Source organism: Neofelis nebulosa, chromosome X, assembly GCF_028018385.1.
Source record: "Neofelis nebulosa isolate mNeoNeb1 chromosome X, mNeoNeb1.pri, whole genome shotgun sequence".
In the NCBI taxonomy this organism is placed as follows: Eukaryota; Metazoa; Chordata; class Mammalia; order Carnivora; family Felidae; genus Neofelis; species Neofelis nebulosa.
The window spans coordinates 26,462,295-26,483,720 of record NC_080800.1 but is presented as its reverse complement, the minus strand read 5'-3'; the positions used below and the strand labels follow the sequence as shown (position 1 = coordinate 26,483,720).

The window sequence follows — 21,426 nt, the reverse complement described above, 5'->3', positions numbered from 1 at the left end:
GGCTCAGGCCATGATCTCACAGCTCGGGAGTTCGAGCCCCGCATCGGGCTCTGTGCTGACAGCTCGGAGCACGGAGGCTGCTTCGGATTCTGTGTCTCCCTCTCTCTCTGCGCCTAACCCCCTTGCATTCTGTCTCTGTCTCTCTCAAAAATAAATAAACATTAAAAAAATGAAAAAAAATTAAAAATAATTCACTCCACTCTGACAAAGACTTTAGAGTAAGTGCTGAAAGTATTCAAAGAGATAAATTAAGGCACGATTTCTATGTTAAAAAACAGCCATTAAATTATGAATCAAAAGAAAAGAGAAGCAAAATAAAATCAGGTGGATATGAACAAATAACCAGTTAAAAATCCTGGAGGGGATTGGGGTGCCTGGGTGGCTCAGTTGTTTAAGCGTCCGACTTCGGCTCAGGTTATGATCTCACGGTTTGTGGGTTCGGGCCCCACGACAGGCTCTGTGCTGACAGCTCAGAGCCTGAAGCTTGCTTTGGATTCTGTGTCTCCATCTCTCTCTCTCTATGCCCCTTGCCCACTCACGCTCTGTCTCTCTGTCTCAAGAATAAACATTAAAAAAAAAAAACAAAAAACAACCTGGCAGAGCACCTGGGTGGCTCGGGTGGTTAAGCATCTGGCTCTTGGTTTTGGCTCAGGCTGTGATCTCACAGTTTGTGGGTTCGAGCCCGGAGTAGGGCTCTGTGCTGACAGCTCGGAGGCTGGAGTCTGCTTCGGATTCTGTGTCTCCTGCTCTCTCTACCCCTCCCCCAGTCTCTCTCTCTCTCTCTCTCTCTCTCAGTCTCTGTCTCTCTCAAAAATAAGTATTAAAAAAAAAAAAAGAATGTAATAGGTGGGATCAACTCTAGAATAGACGGAAGAGAGGAGGCAGTGTTCCCATACACTGCCCATGACAGTGTAACTTGATGCCTTTGGTGTGAAAACTGGTTTGCGTTTATCTACTCAGAGGGAAGATACTCGTAATCTACTGCCTACAAATTCTACTCCTACAGAAATGCGTACACAGGAGATGTATACAACGTTGTTCACAGTAGCATTTTTCATCATAGACGAAAGCAGTAAACAACTGAAAGCAGAAAACAACTGAAAGGTCGTCGACAGTTGGATAAATACTAAACCGTGGCATTTTCGTTTGGTAACAAAAAGGAGTGCTGTCACAGCTCTGTCTAACAACGCGGACCAACCTCACAGATGTGATACTGAGCGTAAGAAGCCACATCAAAGGATACATACTGTATGCCTTGATCTCTCTCACTTTCTCTTTTATATCTTTTAATACATAAAGTGTCGAAAACACGCAAAACGCAACTTCGGTGTTCAACGTTGCGCATAGTAAGTGTCGGAACTCTAAAGAAAAGTAAGGAAGTGACTGTAGTAAAAGCCAGGACACTGGTTCCCCTAGGGGACACGGAGAGGCTGGGGGTGGGAGGGGCGCACAGGGGTTCCTGGCTGGGGGCGCTGTTCTGTTTCCTGACCTGGGCCCTTCTCCTTATAATCATTTGTCAAGCCGTACTTTGGTCTGTTATGCATCATTCTGTACGTGTTTCATATTTCACAATAGAAAGTTTTTGTTTTGTTCTAAAGAGAGGATTTGGAATGTAAGGTAGGTAGTGAGTAGCTCCCTGGAGAGGCAGCGCAGAGAAGCCAAGGGGTGAAACATACGTAAAAGAGCAGTCCAGAGACATCGAGGCTGGGTTGAAGGGTTCCAACACCCATACGCTAGCAGTCACAGAAGAGGGCAGTGGCAATGGCAGAGTAGCAGTGTTTAAAAGAGACAACTGCTGAAGATTTCTCAGACCTCGAGACAGACTTGCATCCAGTTTATCTAACAGGATGAGTAAAATCAAATCCAAACCCAGGCACATCATAGGAAAACTGGAGCACTTCAATGATGTTAAATGTTCAACGGTGTTCAATGATGTTAGAAAGATGTTGGAGAAACAAGTGTTTCGTCTAAGATTCGGTACCCACCCCAGAGAGAGGGCAAAATAAAGATAAACTTGGGGCGCTTGGGGGGCTCAGTCGGTTAAGCATCCAACTCTTTTTTTTTTTTTTTTTTAATTTTTTAACGTTTTTTTTATTTTCGAGGGAGCGAGAGTGACAGTGGGAATGGGGAAGAGGGAGAGAAAGAGGGAGACGCAGAATCCAAAGCAGGCTCCAGGCCCCGAGCTGTCAGCACAGAACCCGAGGAGGGGCTCGAACCCACGAAACGTGAGATCATGACCTGAGCTGCAGTGGGACACTTAACTGACTGAGCCACCCAGGCGCCCCAAGCGTCCAACTCTTGATTTCAGCTCAGGTCCATCTCACAGTCCGAAGATTGAGCCCCAGGTCGGGCTCCGGTGCGGAGCATGGAGCCTGCTTCAGATTCTCTCTCTCCGCCCGTCCCCCACTCACACTTTTTCTCTCTCGCTCAAAATAAATAAACGTTAAAAAAAAAATACAGACAAACCTAAAAGGACTAGACTTGCTACCTCAGATTCTGAGTAAGAGAACTACAAAAGGATGGCCCTCTGCAAGGAAAAAATGGGGGCAGGGCCATGAAAAGTTTCACCCCAAAGAAATGACAGTGGACACAGAAAATGATAAAGTAAGCCAATAAGTATGATATACAATGGACTAGAAAGAAAACAGAACTTATTCCTGCATGTTTAAGAAAAAGGGGAAATGAAAACTTTACTAAGCTCAATGACATGATTGCTGTTGGAGGTGACAGAGGAAAAGCATTCGAGGTCATCACCATGGGTGGGACGTTAAAAATAAATACTAAACAACTATAAACACGGTTAGGAAAATATATAGTTAAGTAACATCTTAAAAATGAAAAGGTGCTGGGGCGCCTGGATGGCTCAGTCAGTTGAGTGTCTGACTTCGGCTCAGGTCAAGTTCGAACTTCAGATCCTCTCTCTCTCTCTCTCTCTCTCTCTGTCCCTCCCCTGCTCGTGCTCTGCCTCTCTCTAAAAAAATAAACACTAAAAATTTTTTTTAAAAAGTTTAAAGGTGCCCACAAAAGAAATGAAACCCAAAACAACAAAAGCACAGAGAAATGCATTATGTTCCTTCCAAATCAGCAGAGGGACAGTGGAAGACTAAAAGATGTGAGGTACACAGCTATCATTTCAGTTTTTAAAAAATGCAAAGTGAAATTTTTTTTATAGATTTTTCAAATAATTTTTTTAATGTTTATTTATCTTGAAGGAGAGAGAGACAGAGTCGAGCAGGGGAGGGGCAGAGAGAGAGGGAGACCCAGAATCCGAAGCAGGCTCCAGGCTCCGAGCCGTCAGCCCAGAGCCCGGCGCAGGGCTCCAACTCACGAACCACGAGATCGTGACCTGAGCCGAAGTCGGACACTTAACTGACTGAGCCATCCAGGTGCCCCGCAAAGTGAAATTTTAAGACCTCAGGTCGCCAAGCCTAACAACAATCTGTCAAATTAAAGCAATGATCATCAACTATATACTCTGTAAGCACTTACGAAACATGGAAGTGGTGTGACCCAGTGGAATTAGCAGGAATGTACTGAGAAAAAGTTTTCCCAAGGTAGCTTTCTCCTTTGCCCTCTCATTTGGTCTGCTTCAATGTTTTTACATGTCTGTTAAGTGAAAAGAAAGAAGACACAGAAACAAAATCCTATCTACTACTGTGAACGTGTGTGTGTGTGTGTGTGTGTGTGTGTGTGTGTGTGTAAGTGTACATGTTGTGGCTCAGGCTGCTAGGTTAGGAGACGAAAGAAGTGACCTGAGATGCAGTGAAAAGAACACCGGACTCAGGAGAACGGTGATGGCACAGTGGGTGGCCCAGGGGGTCTAGATTTTGATGTCTAATAACCTGAATTTGCATCCTGGATCCGCTACTTACTAGCTTTCAAAAGTTACTCTGGCCAAGTGACTCCAATTTCACTTCCGACTCTCAAATTCCTTGTGAGGGGGTAGAGAGGCCTGTTGTCATCTGATCTACTACTGGCCGTGTCAGCTTTCAAATTCTCTGAATCTTTTAAAAAATGACACGGATTGAAACAAAATCATAAAGCATGTGCCTGTTAAGTCTCCAGATGAGGCAAAACTGGAAAAAGAACAAAGGGTGAAAAGGAACCCACAGTGTCACAATAGGCTGCGATCACTGTCATGAAATTTAACAGGAAGAAGCAAAGACCTGAACTCAGATTAACAAAAGATCTGCAGGGACGCCCGGCTGGCTCAGTCATGAGAGCATGTGACTCTTGATCTCAGGGTCTGAGTTCAAGCCTCGATGACTTAAGGAAAAAAGCAAGATCTGCCCAAATACGGAAGGGAGAGGACTTGGCTTGATAAGGAGTCATTTGAGAAAGCGCCAGATATTTTAACATCTGCTCCCGGAGGCGATGATATGGTGGGGTTATTAGACTAAATTAGTGAACTCCCAGGTTAGAGTAGCAGAAGCAGTGTCTATGGTCAGAGAGGAACAAATCACACTAGTGAGTACAGGTCAGACTACATGCGGAATATTCTATTCCATTCTGGAAGATGCTGACAAATTGGAATGCGTCTAATGAAGGGAGTCCAAAACTATAAAGGATCCAGAAACTGTATGACATCAGGGCACTGGAGGAGTTTATCCTAGAGCAAGAAGACCCAGAAAAACCGACAGGTGCCTGTTAGTATTTGAATGCTTTTGACAGCTGATCTACGTCTCAGGAGCCTTTTTGGGTGCCATCTTCAAACAGAAGTTGGAAGGCTATCGGTGAGGGAAAGAAGGTAAGATTCTTCATACGGGAGGGAAGTTGAAACCAGGTAAGCCCTATCGCAGAGTCCCTTTCCAGGTCTAAGGCATCTATAATTCTAAACGACTGTCTCCAGTATAAGGGGAAAAGACTCTTTTAAGCTGTTCGGCTTACTTAATTGCTATAGGGTGACATTTATCAGATAGTACATATCTGATGTGCCCAGCGCTGTACTAATAAGCACTTCGCACAGCAGGAAACAGAGCAGAACAGGGCTTGTAGAAATTTAACTTCTGAGAAATGATAGGATACCGTTATTATTCCTAAATGTTTCTATTATCCATAGAAAAGGGGTTGGGGGAGAGAGCACAGTGCTTGTGCAGGGAGGGGGCAAGGCAAAACCCAAAAATTCTTTGTGCTCTAGGCATAGCAACTAATACAATGTTTGAACTCTAAACAGAAGTCTAACACTTGTGGCCAAATTATTATCAGATCCTTTAGGAAAGAAGCCTCAGTAAATCTTCAGATCAATTGTGTATTTATACATTACAAGGGAACCATTTAAAATGAACTGTAGGGGCGCCTGGGTGGCTCAGTCGGTTAAGCGTCCGGATTCGGCTCAGGTCACGATCTCACAGTTCGTGAGCCCGAGCCCCGTGTCGGGTTGACTGCGGTCAGCCTGTCACCGCAGAGCCCGCTTCAGATCCTCTGTCCCCCTCTCTCTACCTCTCCCCTGCTCACACTCTCCCCTAAATAAATAAATAAATAAATAAATAAAATCTTTAGAAAAAAAGGAACGTACCTGATTTTATAAAAAGAGTACTGCTTCTTCGACCTTATCTAGCAAAGTTACTAATGTTCCTAATACAAATTCACCATGCCCTACAGGCTTAGGCTGATATATTCCTACTAGAATTGACAAATGTATTCGAAAGAAACGCTTCCACTGAAAACTGGCATCAGTCTCCTCACTTTCTTTCCCACGTCAAAATGTGAGACAAAATTTATTTTTATGGGGAGCCACATGGAGGGGATTCATCTGCGTTTGCCCCCGGTGGTGCTCTTTGGGACACCGGGGCGCTGCAGTTACAAAAAACACAGCATTTTCCAGCTGACGGGAATACTGGCGAGCAAGTCAACACCTGCACTAAACCTCTCGGACAGAAAATCTTACACCGTGCCAAGCGGCTGCAAGGTGCCTCAAGTGACCGGCCAAAGATCCAGGAGCCGACGTCCTCCAGATCTCCTGGGAGTGCTGACCCCAGCTCACTGCCAGGTTCCTTCCACTTAACCAAATGCCAAGAAAAAAAAAATGAGGTTGTTTTTTTTTTTTCCAGTCTTATCATCTATGAAAATTTACCAGAAAAGGTGTTAGGAAGCACTGTGACTCTCCCTCGCTGTGACTGTTCGTCATATTATCCACATTGATTGAGAGGTACTTACTTCCAACGCATAATACACCGGCTTGTCTCTGCCGAGCTTGTAAGCCACTGTGGTCAGAAGGCCGTGTTCAGAAAACACACACTGCGGGACACAGAAAAATACTTCAGCCGCCAAGAAATTAACAGGTTGGCAGAAGACTATTTGGAAAAGCTAAGAGGAACCAGGTAGAAAACAATTCAATAAATATGTAACAATTAAAAAAAAATAAATCTAAACAGTTAAAATTACTAGTATTAAGGACAGTACACTTAAAACAGTATAAAAAGCTTATCCCTTGCTCTAGATTAGATTTGCATTAAGAGTCTGACAAGGTCCGAGAGTAGCTATCCCACCACAATTAAAGACACACATATAAAATTCAAAGAACCTAAAATGATTCTTACTAGAGCCTCTGAAATTTAGTGATTGTCATCAATTTTATTGAGCTCTAAATTAAACCCTAATGAAGAGTTAATAACCCAGCAATTGCACTACTAGGTATTTATCTAAGGGATACAGGCGTGCTGTTTCGAAGGGGCACACGCACCCCAATGTTTATAGCAGCACTATTGGCAATAGCCAAAGTATGGAAAGAGCCCAAACGTCCATCGATGGATGAATGGATAAATGTATATGTATACACACACACACACACACACACACACACACACACACAATGGAGTATCACTCGGCAATCAAAAAGAATGCCATCTTGCCATTTGCAACTACGTGGATGAACTAGAGGGTATGACGCTAAGCGAAGTCAGTCATTCAGAGAAAGACAAGTATCATATGACTTCACTCATATGGGGAGTTAAGAGACAAACCAGATGAACACAAGGGCAGGGAAGCAAAAATAATATAAAAACAGGGAGGGGGACAAAACATAAGAGACTCCTCAATATGGAGAACAAAGAGAGGGTTCCTGGAGGGGGTGTGGGGTGGGGGGGAATGGGCCAAATGGAGAAGGGGCACGAAGGAATCTACTCCTGAAGTCATTGTGGCGCCGTGTGCTAACTTGGATGTAAATTAAACGGTACATACATTTTTTTAAAAAGCAAAGATTAAAGAAAATCTGCAGAAGCCTAAGTAACTTAATAGCAAATTATGCTCAAGCACTATTGATATGAAGTTAAAGAAGACTTTCAGCAATCTTTTAATCGGAAAAAACCAACCTTACGGCCTGTGTTACACAGTAAGAAGCAGCCTGTTCCATACCTGTAGTTAGGAGAAGAATGAACAGCGTGACAATTTTATTAAAAATACATCATGAAAGGATGATACAAATCATTCAAGACGACGTTTAACTCAGCACGATAAAAGTCATCATCTCCAAGTTTTAGAAAAGTTCCCAAAGTTAAGAAGCATTACATACTCCTTTTGGAATAACGTTTTAAAGATAAGTCTGGAAGAAAACGTACTTAGTGAGATCCTAATGGAAAAATGCAAGCACGGTATTTAGTACTTAGTCATAGCCCAGGACTGTGTTTCTAAAATATCAGCCAATCCCAACAAATTCTATGTCCAGTCACAGTTACATTGCTACTAACCCACATGGAATGAAGCATTCCCCTAAGCGGGCTGCTTAGCTCCATCATTAGCACAGTCGGGAAATGAGACACAGTGCTATCTTCGGGCATGGAGGGGAGGCTGGGTCCAGAGTGCAGGGAAGTGCAGCTGGGCCTCGGTGACGAGTGGCATGGAGGCACATATATCCTCTCTGCAGGATAGGGCATTCTAAACAGGTGGCAGAGACGGAGCCAGAATGGGACAACCGCTGACGTGAAAAAGTGCATTTATTTTATGGCAGCCTTATTAGCATAAGCCTTGGACTCGGCGACAAGTGTGGCATTGGACGTGAGTGAGTGGTTATGACTTGGGCCAGGGAGAGAAATTATCCACACTGATACCAGCAGGGGTCACGGGGAAGCAGTTGGCTGCGACCATCAACCCTGGCTCTCTACGAACAGGCCTGCCCAAGCTTGGGATTCCCTCCCCACGGGCAGCAGGGCCCTGCTGCTGTGTTCTCTGACATTCCAGCAGGTGGGACAAGGGGGAGCATGCGGTCCCGGGGCGGCCAGAGGGATCCCAGCGGAAGCCACTACCAGTGAGCACTAGGTCAGCAGACCTTATCGGCTGCGTTTGTCGTGCGGAGAAAATAGAAACCGAGGGCAACTGTTTCCAAAAAACATTTTTCCACGCACCGCTGTCGTGAAGAAGAATGAACCCAAGACCTTCTATCCCTTCTCACTCGAATATATTCTCTGACTGTACGTGAACAGTTAACACATTCAAAGAGCATGTGATAAATGAATTGTCTACATTTTTCCAAAAGATTTTATTGGAGCACCTGGGGCGGCTCAGGCATTTGAGCATCTGACTCTTGATTTCAGCTCAGGTCAGGATCCCAGGGTTGTGGAATCGAGCCCGGGATTGGGATCCACACTGAATGTGGAGCCTGCTTACGATTCTCTCTCTCTCTCTCTCTCTCTCTCTCTCTCTCTCTCTCTCTCTCTCTCTCTCTCTCTCTCTCTCTCCCTCTGTCCCTCTACCCCACCCGTGCATTCTCTCTTTCTAAAATAAAAAAAAAATTTTAGGGGCTCCTGGGTGGCTCAGTCAGTTAAGCATCTGACTTTGGCTCAGGTCATGATCTCACGGTTCCTACGTTCGAGCCCCGCGTCGGGCTCTGTGCCGACAGCTCGGAGCCTGGAGCCTGATTTGGATTCTGTGTCTCCCGCTCTCTGCTCCTCCCCCACCCACACTCTGTCTCTCTCTCAAAAATGAATAAACATTCAAACAATTTTTTAAAGTAAAATTTTCAAAAAGATTTTACTGTTAAGTAATCTCTACATTCAACATGGAGCTCGAACTCACAACCCCAAGATCAAGAGTCACATGCTCTACCAAGTGAGGCAGCCAGGCGCCCCAGCAAATATCTACATTTTTTTAAAATTTTGTTTTTAACGTTTTATTTATTTTTGAAACAGGGAGAGACAGAGCATGAACGGGGGGAGGGGGTCAGAGAGAGGGAGACACAGAATCTGAAACAGGCTCCAGGCTCTGAGCTGTCAGCACAGAGCCCGACGCGGGGCTCGAACTCAGGGACCGAGAGATCATGACCTGAGCCGAAGTCGGCCGCTTAACCGACTGAGCCACCCGCGAATATCTACATTTTTAAAGACACCCGTCAAATAACTAGGTACAGGCCATAATAAACTTACGAATTAAAACATATAAATCACCACACCCTTTTACTACCACAATGCTGAAAAGGCTATATATTTTAAATGAATCTCCTTTAATAATTACTCTTAAAAATGGAAGTTAATGACCGGTTTCATGCTTTTTAAAGGAGAAATCTGTACCAATTTGGCCCCCATATACACACTCTGTATACCAAACAGTAGTGTACAAATCTTAAAGTACCAAAATGATGCAAAGGCTCGAGGCATTTAATAAAAGTGAATTCTTCAGTTAGTATGCTTAGTAAATAATTAACGAACCTTATCAGTGTATGGAGAGACTCTTGCTACATAGAGGCCACAGCTTTCTTTCTTTTTTTTTTTTTTTAAATTTTTTTTTTCAACGTTTTTTATTTATTTTTGGGACAGAGAGAGACAGAGCATGAACGGGGGAGGGGCAGAGAGAGAGGGAGACACAGAATCGGAAACAGGCTCCAGGCTCCGAGCCATCGGCCCAGAGCCTGACGCGGGGCTCGAACTCACGGACCGCGAGATCGTGACCTGGCTGAAGTCGGACGCTTAACCGACTGCGCCACCCAGGCGCCCCAAGGCCACAGCTTTCAAAACAGGACACAGGCAATTATTTTTCTCTTAAATGTTATTATTTCTTCTTCCCAGTCATTAAACATATATGGAGCTCTCAGCATTTATATGGTATACCTATCCTTTCTCAAGATTGTGCTGCGTTTGAGCATCCCAGAAAGATGTCTGGCTTTTCTAACCTCTGTGATGGTAAAGGCTGCCTGCCGTCCCTCACAGAGGAGGGCGCCCTCTCAAAGATGGCGCCCAGGAGGAGGAGAGGGGCCCTGGCGGAAGCTGTAAAGGAGGTGAAAGGCCTCCTTTACACTACTTAATGCCTCTGGGGAGAGAGGGCATCTATCTTAGGTTCTCGTCCTGAAGAGCAAAATTTAAAGTTCAAATAATCCCTGTTCATTCAAGAAAAAGTAGAAAATTTGGAAAAGCTGAAAGAAAAATGACTATCGCCCATAATCAGTTCCTCCACATCAAAACAGAGATGGGCTTTCCACTGAATTCGGAGATGGCGGTCCTTTGCTCCCTGCTGAGGTTTGAAGAGACGGGCTCACTTGATCCCACTATCTCCAACCTCTCAGGACTTCACTCTGCCCATCACTTATCTCTCATTCATTTTCAAGTCCCAACTGCCCTCTACTGAGACTCCAAAGAAGCATTCTCTGGTCTTGCTCGAACTTAAAAACACAAACGCCCCAAACTTGCCATGATCTTGTTAAGTAACAGACCGCCTACTTCGCCCACCACTTCTGGATGGTCATTTTTGCAAAGTACATTCAGTCTGGCTGTCTCTGTTTTCCACCTGCCCACGTCTCTTTTGGCCCTGTGCCACCTGGCTTTCGTCCTGAGCATTCTACTGAAGCTTCGTGCCTAGAAGTCACCACTGAGGACCTACCTTCTACGTAGGATGCTTGCTTCTCATCCTCGGCCTCTGTGACCTTTTTGTAGTATTTTGTACTGCTGACCGAGCCTCCCTCTTAAATATCTCTACCCTGGGTTTCCACGTGAATGAGTGAATGGCCCATCCCTGGGTCTGTTACTTGCCCTAAGTATCTCCTGTACCTGTATACTTTTTCTTGGTATATCTATTTCCACTGCTTTAAAAACCACCTCTAAATAAGGGAAGTTTAAAAGCTCTATTTTGATACTGAACTCATTCCATATTCACGGGTGTGTGCAATGCACAGCCTACCAGGACCACAGACAGGTCCCAAACAGAATGCATACTATTCAGACCTGTTTCTTACTTTGGCTCAGCCTACCCACTGGGCCCAGGTGATTAGACTCAATACCTATTTCCTGTCTCTCGTCCTTCTCCAGTGCCACGGATATCCACCTACAGCCTCCTGCTCCGTCCCCACTCTTTTTCGTCCTTATCTTCGTTATCGGGATGCCTACGTGGCCTCTTTGCGTTCAGTTTCTCCTCGCTTTGGGCAAGGACTTCAGTGTTATCAATGAATGACTCTAGTCACTCTGAAAACCAGTTCATAAACCTTCAGAGGTGTCCCACTGCCTAATCAGGAAAAAACGCCTCAGTCTGAAATTAAGGGCGTCACGACATGATCCTAGCCTTATTTTCTACCACTGCCCTACCCGAATGTTCACTACGTCCTCTAAACACAGTCTTCCATTTCCCTCTTTGCTACTAGTTCAGTGTTCTGTGCACTTGCCAATATAGCTCATTCTTCAAAACATCTCATTATTAACATAATCTTCCGTGATTTTCCTCCCCTGCCTTTGGAACCCAAAAACAGGCTTTCAAGGTTTCTTAATGGCGCAGAAGTTCTGATCTGTAACACGATGAACTGTGTACTTCTGTTCTTTCCCCCTCAGGGAGAGAAATGCGAGCCCAGAGATCTTACCACTTGCTATTTCCAGTCTCCAACCGGCAGTGGCTGGAGAGGTACTCGCTAAGCCCTCCCGCGCTTAAATTCATCATTTTAGGACTTGGCTGGTTAAGGCTTACACGGGAAGGGAGTAGAGAGGAGGAAAAGCAGACGATTTTCTCGGGCACCTCCCACGTGCTCTACACTCGGTTAGGTACTTGACAAATAGAGTCAAGTATTTACCAGCGTTAGTGTGCCTGGCAGAGCGGGGAAGGTGGGGGAGAAGGTGGGGGAGAAAAGACAGCCTAGTTGTCTATCGTTTCTCTTGGTTCCCGATGCAGCTGCCTGGAACCCCGAATGCAGAGCGTGTTTCCAGACCCATGCTCAGTCAGGCTCTCTTGATCACACCCACAGGACACCATGACCTGCAAAGATTTTTCATATCTCTTCTCTCTCCTCCAAGAAAAACTCACACAAATAATGTCACACTCTCACATGGGGACTGCTGACCCTGCTAGGCTACAAAATACTTAATTACAAATGTGAGACATTCCATTATTCCCAAAAGAAGAACATAACCACTGCGGTTAACATTGATGAGAGAATTAGGAAATTCCCTACAAAAGAAGAATTCACTGTAGACAGTCTCCTGCTGGGTCTACGGGAATCTTCTCTGCATGGGGTACAGTGACACAGAGAGGTTAAGAGCCCCCGGCTAAGTCGCGAATCCGAATCCGATCCACCTGGGGTCAGAGGTGGTGTCTTTCACTTAGTAGCTTAACCACTCCTGAGCATCTGTTTTTTCATCTGAAAATGTGAGAAACCTTATCGCTCTGAGATATGGCGCTGGTTGCAGGCTCCCCACGTATGAGTAGTAAGGAAAAACACGCACCCAATCTCTACTTCCATCATTGCTTCTGTTTCTTGTCGAAGGAGAAACTCCCAAGTAGGGAAGGGGGGGGGGGAACACAATGCCAGGAAAACAGCAACTGAAGATCCCACAGAAATATAACTTTATAGCTATAGTGAGAAAGTCTAAGATAGGGACAGTAGGTTGAAAAATAGAGTCTATTTAATTAAATTTACTTAATTTTTGTAATTAAAAAAAATTGGAAGTGATCTCTATACCCAACGTGGGGCTTGAATTCATGACCCCGAGATCAAGAGTCACATGCTCCACCAACGGAGACGGCCAGGTGCCCCGGAGAAATGTAGCTTAAATCACGGCTCTGCCTCCCCTCTGCCCTGCCCTCCTCCACTCCCCACCATGAATACTTTAAACCAAAACTTAGTTTCTGGATGGAATATGTATCGAGTTTTATAAATTAAGGTCTTTACAAGCCTTAGCAGTGTGTATACATACAGCATAATGTATTTTATTTGAAGGAGATAAAGAAAACCAAATGGCAAAATCTTAATGGAACTCTTAAGCTATTGATTTTCAGCCTGGATGAACTTCAACAGATTTTCCTCAAAGCACCAAAGGGAGAAACAAACAAACAAAACACCATTGGTTTTTTAATTTATTTCTTAAACTCACGTATTTTTGGCTTGTCCATCCTGGAAGCACATTTGTCCCACCAATGCAGCAGACTGGTCCCCCAAACACTGAAAGTATAAATGACAATAAAGAACACTAAGATAATATTATTAATTTTCCTTTTAGAACAGCCATAGGATTTATTTTTCCTTTTTTTTAATTATCAAGGAATTAATTGTCTTCATTTTTACATTGCTTCTGTTTGGTCTTTTTTCCATTTCTTTTTTTTTTTAAATTTTTTAAATGTTTATTTATTTATTTATTTTTTTGAGACAGAGGGAGAGCGGGGGAGGGGCAGAAAGAGAGGGAGACACAGGATTTGAAGCAGGCTCCAGGCTCCGTGTTGTCAGCACAGAGCCCAACGCAGGGCTCAAACCCACAAACTGCGAGATCATGACGTGAGCCGAAGTCGGACACTTAACCGACTGAGCCACCCAGGAGCCCCCATTTTCCCATTTCTTAAAGCCCCTATAAGATAGTAGGTATGGGAAGGAAGAGCTAGAATTTAATCAAAAGATTCTCAGTGGCCCATACTGTGTCACATAAGAACAAGAATCAGCCAATTTTGCGGCTTTTATTTGTTTTCCATAGCTTAGGATGGGGGAGACTGATTCAGGTATAGGAAGAAACCCATGACATGGAAGGGGACTAAGGTTGGGGAGGTAGCAGGAAGATGAAACTTACCCCCGATATTGGCACACCTTCCAAGGCCCCAGCTTTCTAATAAAATTTGAAAAAAAGGATTATGAATAATCACAAACTATTGTCTCTAACAAAACTGCAACAGGAATGAACACGAATAGCAACATGCCAGAGCATGTGGGCAGACAAGACAAAGCAAGTGATTCAACTACATATGTGGTTCAGAGACAGACACTAGACATTTCTAGAATGACAAGAAGAGACACGGCATTGGAGAATGGATGTCAAACACTGGACTCGGACTCAGGAGACGTGGGGTCTACTCTTGGTTAGTCAGCGTTAAGCCACTGAGCAGGCCGCTGAAACTTCTCCTTGCCTCAATTTCTTGATCTACAAAACGGAATCTAGGTAACAAGAAAGCCTGGGTCCGATAGTTCTTTCTATTATTGCCGTTAATAAGGAAAACGGATGCATCCTTTAAAATGAACATACACATAGCTATCAAACCAGCACGGAACATTCTCATTTTGGAAGGCTGGATTTTACCGACCAACCTTCCTACCCAAACTACTCGAGATAAGAAACCCAAGCGCGTCTGGGTATTGGGTATTATTTGTTTATAGAGCCAACATCATTCTTCAAGTTTAGCTAAGCAAGAGTTCAATTTAGGTCACGAAGAGAGGTTTTTATTTTGATCAAATATGGCCGGCATTCTAGAACAAAAATGAGATATAAGTGGCTGTGTATGTTACAGAACTTATTTAAAAAAAAAAAACAACATACTCAACTAGGAAGAGCGCCAAACAAAAGCTTTGGACTGACTGACCCCTTAGTCTGCCCTTTGGGAGCCAGTGCCCCAGCCTCCGGGAGCGTAAGGTTCCCTATCTGCTCGAATGAGGGTAAGAACGGAAGCCACCTCACAGGGCTAGAGTGATAAGGAAACAACAGCGTATATTTTTATGCTTCACAAAATAGAAAACATCTTCTAGATGGTGGATATTATTTTATTTCTTTCATGCTTTCTGCTTAATTCAAGACCTGCCATTTTTATGTACTGTATACATTCTTAGAAAATCTGGACCTGGATAATAAGTGAAGGCTAAATTTCGCAAAGAACACAAAGTGAATCTGTAGGAAACCTAGAGGCTATATATCTTAACATACTAAGAAACTAAAAGAAGCCATTGCTTATACTATTGGAAGTTATTATCAGACTGCCAGCAGGATCTGCTAATGTGCATTCAGGCACATAAAGCGCTCTTTTTTTCTTCTTAGGGAGGGATCTCCGGAGGATTCCTGGGAATGTCCTCTGGTGAAGCATGCAGAAAAAGGGACAGTGCATTTCCAACTAACTAGTCTGAAAGGCTGGTCAAGTTTCCTTTAAGACAGGCATTTAGGACATTTAAAAACTACATCTCATTTCCCTGTTCTGCTAAAGTCCAAAGCACATCACAACTGTACTTTGTCACGGGGAACATCAGAATTTCTCACTCTGGAAAATTACCTTAGTCTTTTATTTTGAAACACCACTTTCAGTCTTAGGGCAAACTTAAAAACAAACAGAAACGAATGACTTTAAAGAAAACCTAAAGCTTGCCTAGAGCTTACAGTAATTTGGAGGGTCACGAGATTCTAGAAGAATCTGTTTAGTAAATGGACTTCTGTTTGTCTAAAACTAAATGGAAATGCACTGTATCTTTTCCAAATGAATGGGTAGCATAATTGGTGGGCAACCTACTCACCAGACTATGAGAGATTTTCTATAGTCAGCAAGGGGGAAAAAGGGGGACAGAAGCATAATATTTTAAATGCAAGAGAAAAAACTAGGCCAGTAAATGCTTTTTCAACCGTTCTCTAAAACTGTTTCTCAAGAATAAGTTCTTTTTTCTGACCCAAGTCAGTGTATAGACAGCTATGAAGTCATCGAAGCACTTTTAGTACAGATGAGCAGTGCTTCCCCTTAAAAAAATTTCACGGTACCTGAGAAAGCTTTATTATAAGTGAAATATTTAAGAAGTCTGCTCAAGCTTTAGCCAGAGCGATCAGTATTTAACTCAATTTTTATTAACTCTGTAAGGAGAGTTTCTAATATTTGTCATGAAATGTCTAAACAGTATTTTTTTTTTTTTTTACAATTTATCTTAGACATATTTTTAACTTTTATCGTAAATTCTAGATTTTTGTGTCCAAATACCAGTTCAAATCCTCCTGGAGGTTTTTCATCCCTGATGCGTACTCAGAGATACTCAGTGATAATAAGCACGCTTTTTGCTAAAGTGACTTTTTCTCTCGGTTTCAGTGAAATCGACAGAAAAACGTGCATTATGGAAACCTGTTTAATTAGCAATCACAAATCAGAAACAGACTGTTTGCTTTCAGTTTCTTTGCTAAAGGTTTTTTTTGGGCTGACAAAGAATCTAATATAAAAAATATGGTTTGGCTATTAAAAGAAATTCAACAGGAAAAAGAACACTAAAATGTGAAGACACTCTCCCATAAAATAGAAGCCGACACCACAACTACTAAAGTTTTTTCAATTAAAATAATAAACCAGCTCAAACATTCGCATGCCACCCTCTGTAGTTAGATTATTGCAGTAATACTTTAAAAGCAGAATATTCAAAGAAAAGCCAATTAAAGTTTATAAAATGTAAAATCAACTGGTAAGGAGGATTCTAAAATTGTTAAGTTATCAAACTATATAAACAGCACTAAATTCTCGTCTTACATACTACCAACACTTACAGAAAAGTCACAACTATCAAACTAGGAAAGCTAACACAACTGCCTTTGGAGTTTTGAATAGTAAAGCTTTTTTAAAAATGAAATTTAAGCACTTTTTTTTTTTTTTTACCATTAAGCCATAGATCTCAGAAGAACTCCGAACATTTGGAAGAACTTTCATTGGAATTTCAAAAAATCTGAAAAACAATTAAAAACTGTGTATTTAACACCATTTTAAATAAATATTTGGACGCATTTATATGTATTTAGAAGCGAAAATGTAAATAACTATTAGAAAATGAATGTATTGGAGTGTAGAGTTAAATAATAAGCCAGCAGACCATGGTTGTGGGTATGGATACTTAACATTCTAATTTGACACAAATCGATAAAAAACAAAAAGCACACAACACACAAAGTACTTTTCTAAATAAACCTAACCTTCCTAATCAAGACACTTAATTTGGCCTGTTATATACGCAACAACAGTCTCTTGTTTGAATACACAGTATATACACTGTAGTTAAAATACCAACAATTAAAGTTTGGTGCTCTGCCGACATCGGAAGAGTAAGATTTAGGTTATAAATAGGTAACGTATCTGGCAATTGCTTTTTAGGGCAAAACCCAACTCACTCGCAGAGCTCTTTATCCCACTCCAGAGAATGAATGTTGAAAAGCATCGTCCTACTTGCATTGGTTACATCCGTGCAATGGACACCTCCGTTGGCCCCTCCCGTCAAACTCTAGACAGAATAAAGAGGACAGGACATGTTAAATTTGCACTAATTTGCAACCTAAATTACATGTCGTCAAGGGCTGTAATCAGGAGCAGAGTGCAGAAAGCAGGAGAATGGAACGTGCCAGTCGTTGAATGTTCAGGTTTCTGGCAGTGTCTCACAGAAATATAACGCGAGCTACATACGTAATTCTACATTGTCTACTAGCTACATTTAAAAAGTAGAGCGAAGTAATGAGCACTGGGTGCTGTACGGAAGCCAATTTGACAATAAATTGTATTTTTAAAAATTTAAAAAAAAGTATAGAGAAGCAAGTGAAATTAATTTTAATGATAGCATATATTTTATTTAACCCAATATCTCCAAAATACCCTTTTAATATAAAAAAATTCTTTCGGAGACATTTTACCTATTGATTAATAAATTATTTTATTTTTAAGTAGTCTCTATGCCCAATGTGGGGCTTACACTTGCAAGCCCCAGATCAAGAGTCACACACTCTAGTGACTGAGCCAGCCAGGTGCCCCAACATTTTACCTACTTAAACACAGTATATATGTTACACTCACAGCACATGTCGATTCAGACCTGCCACATCTGAAGTTGTCAGTGGCCAAGTGGCCACCATGTTAGTACAGCTTCTAGTCCATTGGTGGTTACACACAAAAATCAGTTTTGTTTTCATCTGTTATCTTTGCAAAATGCAGTCTTCTCAGATTTGGCAAAGAGAACTATATTGACACGTCTGCCTCTTCAGGATCTTCCAGAACTCTGTGTTGCTCTTTCTTTGTTTTTGTTTTTTGAGAATAACAATTCTCATTGGGCTGCGCCGACCCAAGCATATATCCCAAAAGCAGAGGTTTAAATTCTCTAGTGTTAATATCCTCAGAGCTGAGCTGAAAGGATTGCCGCTTTCTTTCGTGTGCGAGCGGTTAAGAGGGGAGGCGGGAACCGAAGCGGAGAAAAGGCATCTCGGCATCCCGTGAGCAGGTCCCCCTCGACCCACAGCAAGACGCGCTCCCTTGTCTCCTGCAGCTCACAGTTGCCACAGCCTGCCTCACTCTGGTTCCAGGCAACTGATCGGCAGAACTATGTCAACTGTGACAGGTGTGAAAACGGTGGGCCATGAGAGCGCCACCCACGGCCGGCCCTGGCCAAGCAGAGAAGGCGCCGCTTCCTGGTACTGGTTCTGGAACATCTGCTCAGTGGGTGCGGTAAATGAGAACAGGGACAATATTCTCACGACGCTCTCTTGAACGTTGAAAAAGATAACCATACACTTACTGAAGTAATTACAGATGAAAGTATGTGTGGGGGATTTGCTTTAAAATGATCCGTGGGTGGGGCGCCTGGGTGGCTCAGTCGGTTGGGCGGCCGACTTTGGCTCAGGTCATGATCTCGCGGTCCGTGAGTTCGAGCCCCGCGTCGGGCTCCGTGCTGACAGCTCAGAGCCTGGAGCCTGTTTCAGATTCTGTGTCTCCCTCTCTCTCTGACCCTCCCCCGTTCATGCTCTGTCTCTCTCTGTCTCAAAAATAAACGTTAAAAAAAAAAATTTAAAATGATCCGTGGGGAGCTAGAGTATGTGAGTATAGTTGAAACAAGATTGGCCAGAGTTGACTGCTGTAGCTGGCCCACTGATGTAGAGGTTCATCACGCTATTTCCCTCAACCTGGGGTATATTTGAAAACGCCCACGATAAAAATGACAAAGAACGAAAGAGAGAAAGGGAGAGAGAACATGTACTTTTAAGATAAATCTGGGAAATGTCTAAAATGTTAGTTTCTACTCATCCGTGTTCGGCTTAGGCCAAAAGATTAGACAGTGAAATTTCCACCATGATTTTTTATATTCTGGCTTAAATAAGAGACAGCTGTGTAATACTGAAAGCATATGATAAAAGCCACATAGATGTTTATCATGTTAAATAGTTGTTGCATTTAAGAATGACCGGTGGAGGGGCACCTGGGTGGCTCAGTGGGTTGAGCATCTGACTCTCGATGTCTGCTCAGGTCGTGATCTCACGGTTGGGGCATCGAGCCCTGTGTCGGGCTCCGTGCCGAGCATGAGGCCTGCTTGAGATTCTCCCTCTCTCTCCCTCTGTCCCTCCCTCACTCATGTGAGTGCAAACGTGTACACCCTCTCTCTCTCCCTAAAATAAAAAAAAGAAATGACCAGTGGAAAAGAATATATGATAGGCAAGAGAAAAAGACTACCTTAATTGCTAATTACTAATTACCTAAATTACTTATTCGTAAGAGAATAGACATGACACATGGTTTTGGCGATCATCCTCCATTTTTACGGAAATAAAGCAAGAAAAACTAAGGAGGAAGTAAGGAAAAATGCCTCTTAAATGGAGGCTGAAATGTTAATTTTGCCAACTAACATGTTTGAACTCTTAACAGAAAACAGATGGTCTAAAAAATTTCTGAAAAGCTTTCCCCATGCATACGTTATATTTAAACATACCCAAATAAGCCATGAATCAATGGTCCCAAAAAGAGCTCTATCCTCTTCAACAGCCTTTTGAACTTTTCTCACATTGTCAAGGAGCCAACGAAGTTTCACGGCACTGAAGTAAGTGCTAAGTGGAAGGCCTGTCTTGGACTAAAAACAGTTATGAAGTTCAGCCAGCAAAGTGAATTCCTAACAGTTTAAAATAAAGCACCAAACCCCCCAAACGCAACAAATCCCAAAACATTCGATGGCGCTAAAGCCAAGCCCCCTGGTATTATGGATAAAAATACTTTTCCTATCTTGTGGCACAGGAAGGCGTGTTCACGAACAAAGATCAGTGTGATGTGTTTGCAGTTCAAAGAGCATCCACGTTGCAAGGTAAAGAGAAAATTAAATGACACAGTACCCTGGGATCTAGAGCGTGAACACGTAGATGTTAGCTTTTGTGATGACTAGTACATGCAGAACCTAGTCCAAAACTCTGCTTTTCATTTTGTATTTCCTAAAAGTGATAGTTTAAACTATTAAAAATCAGGGAGTACATCAAATCATAGACTAACGACCACACCAGAGAATTTTGTTTCAAAACATGGACGACTTAACAGCAATAGACTTATGTGTGTAAAAACTATGTCATAAACAAGTATATATATTTACACACACACATATTCAAATACCATAACATAAAGTAAGTGGAGAATAAAGTCGAGCTCAAGGACATGCCAGAGGAAAGCAACATTGAGTTGTTCTATAGAAGAAAAGAGTTGCCTCAACTCAGCAAGGACATGGAGCAAAGAGACGGTGGACTGACTAAAGGGTAAAGGGTCAGTATTCCTTTAGAATGGATCAGTCCAACTCCTATTTTTGTTAGTATATTAAATACTAGATTTATTTATAAGGGCTAATGAAAGTGGTGAAGAAGGTACATACATCAAAATAGTGCAACTGTCTTTCCCCTCCCCTAATCTTTGGTCTCCTCATTGATCACCTAACTACAGAAAATTCAAACCAAACCATTTAATACTTTAATGCACCCTGTAAGTTAAGACTCTCAACTCATGGTTGTCTAGCTTTCCTAGAAAAAAATAAATCAATGCTCAAAAATAATGAAAGGAAATAATTTATGGGATCATTTCTCTTCGAAGGACCAAGGATCATCCCACAGAGCCAACAGTGAGGTAGTCCGTAATATTTCACTGTTATGACTTGGGTAGAGAGTGTAAAAGCGGCCTACAATGGCACCGAAGAGAAAAACATGCATCCCTTGAAGCAAAGGAACTAGAGGTGGGGATGACGGTTGGGCAGGGTGACAAAGAGGAACAGAATAGGAAGTGGGTGAGGGTATATTCAGGACCAGCCTGAAGTTATTCGGGCGGGTGAGGGTAGGGAATGGTCTGTTCAATTGCTACAGTTAATGGGATCTGAACGCTAGTTTCACAACCAAGAACCACTGCCCTAAGGGTCCTGCTGACAAATAAATACCAAGGGGATAAACAAACAAACACCCCAGAACTTCCTTTGGATGCTAGGAGAAGTTGGCCTTGACCTTGCTAAGAAAAATACCTTGCCAGTTTCAAAAAAAATTCTCT

General features: G+C 42.7%; 1 protein-coding gene across 5 annotated transcripts in view; it reads right to left on the bottom strand.

The window, feature by feature from the left end:
- GK (glycerol kinase) overlaps window positions 1–21,426 on the bottom strand; it is a 79,057-nt gene that overhangs the window by 20,598 nt on the left and 37,033 nt on the right. For 3 of the 5 annotated variants that reach the window (XM_058713905.1, XM_058713908.1, XM_058713907.1), the window contains 8 exons: window positions 19,850–19,987; window positions 17,277–17,386; window positions 16,771–16,837; window positions 15,659–15,676; window positions 13,959–13,994; window positions 13,275–13,342; window positions 7,311–7,353; window positions 6,157–6,237 (listed from right to left, as the gene is read on the bottom strand). In XM_058713905.1, the coding sequence (XP_058569888.1) occupies window positions 6,157–6,237; window positions 7,311–7,353; window positions 13,275–13,342; window positions 13,959–13,994; window positions 15,659–15,676; window positions 16,771–16,837; window positions 17,277–17,386; window positions 19,850–19,987 (561 nt within the window). The remainder of the gene's footprint in view (window positions 1–6,156; window positions 6,238–7,310; window positions 7,354–13,274; window positions 13,343–13,958; window positions 13,995–15,658; window positions 15,677–16,770; window positions 16,838–17,276; window positions 17,387–19,849; window positions 19,988–21,426) is intronic. The other 2 variants (XM_058713906.1, XM_058713909.1) reach the window with 1 other exon arrangement.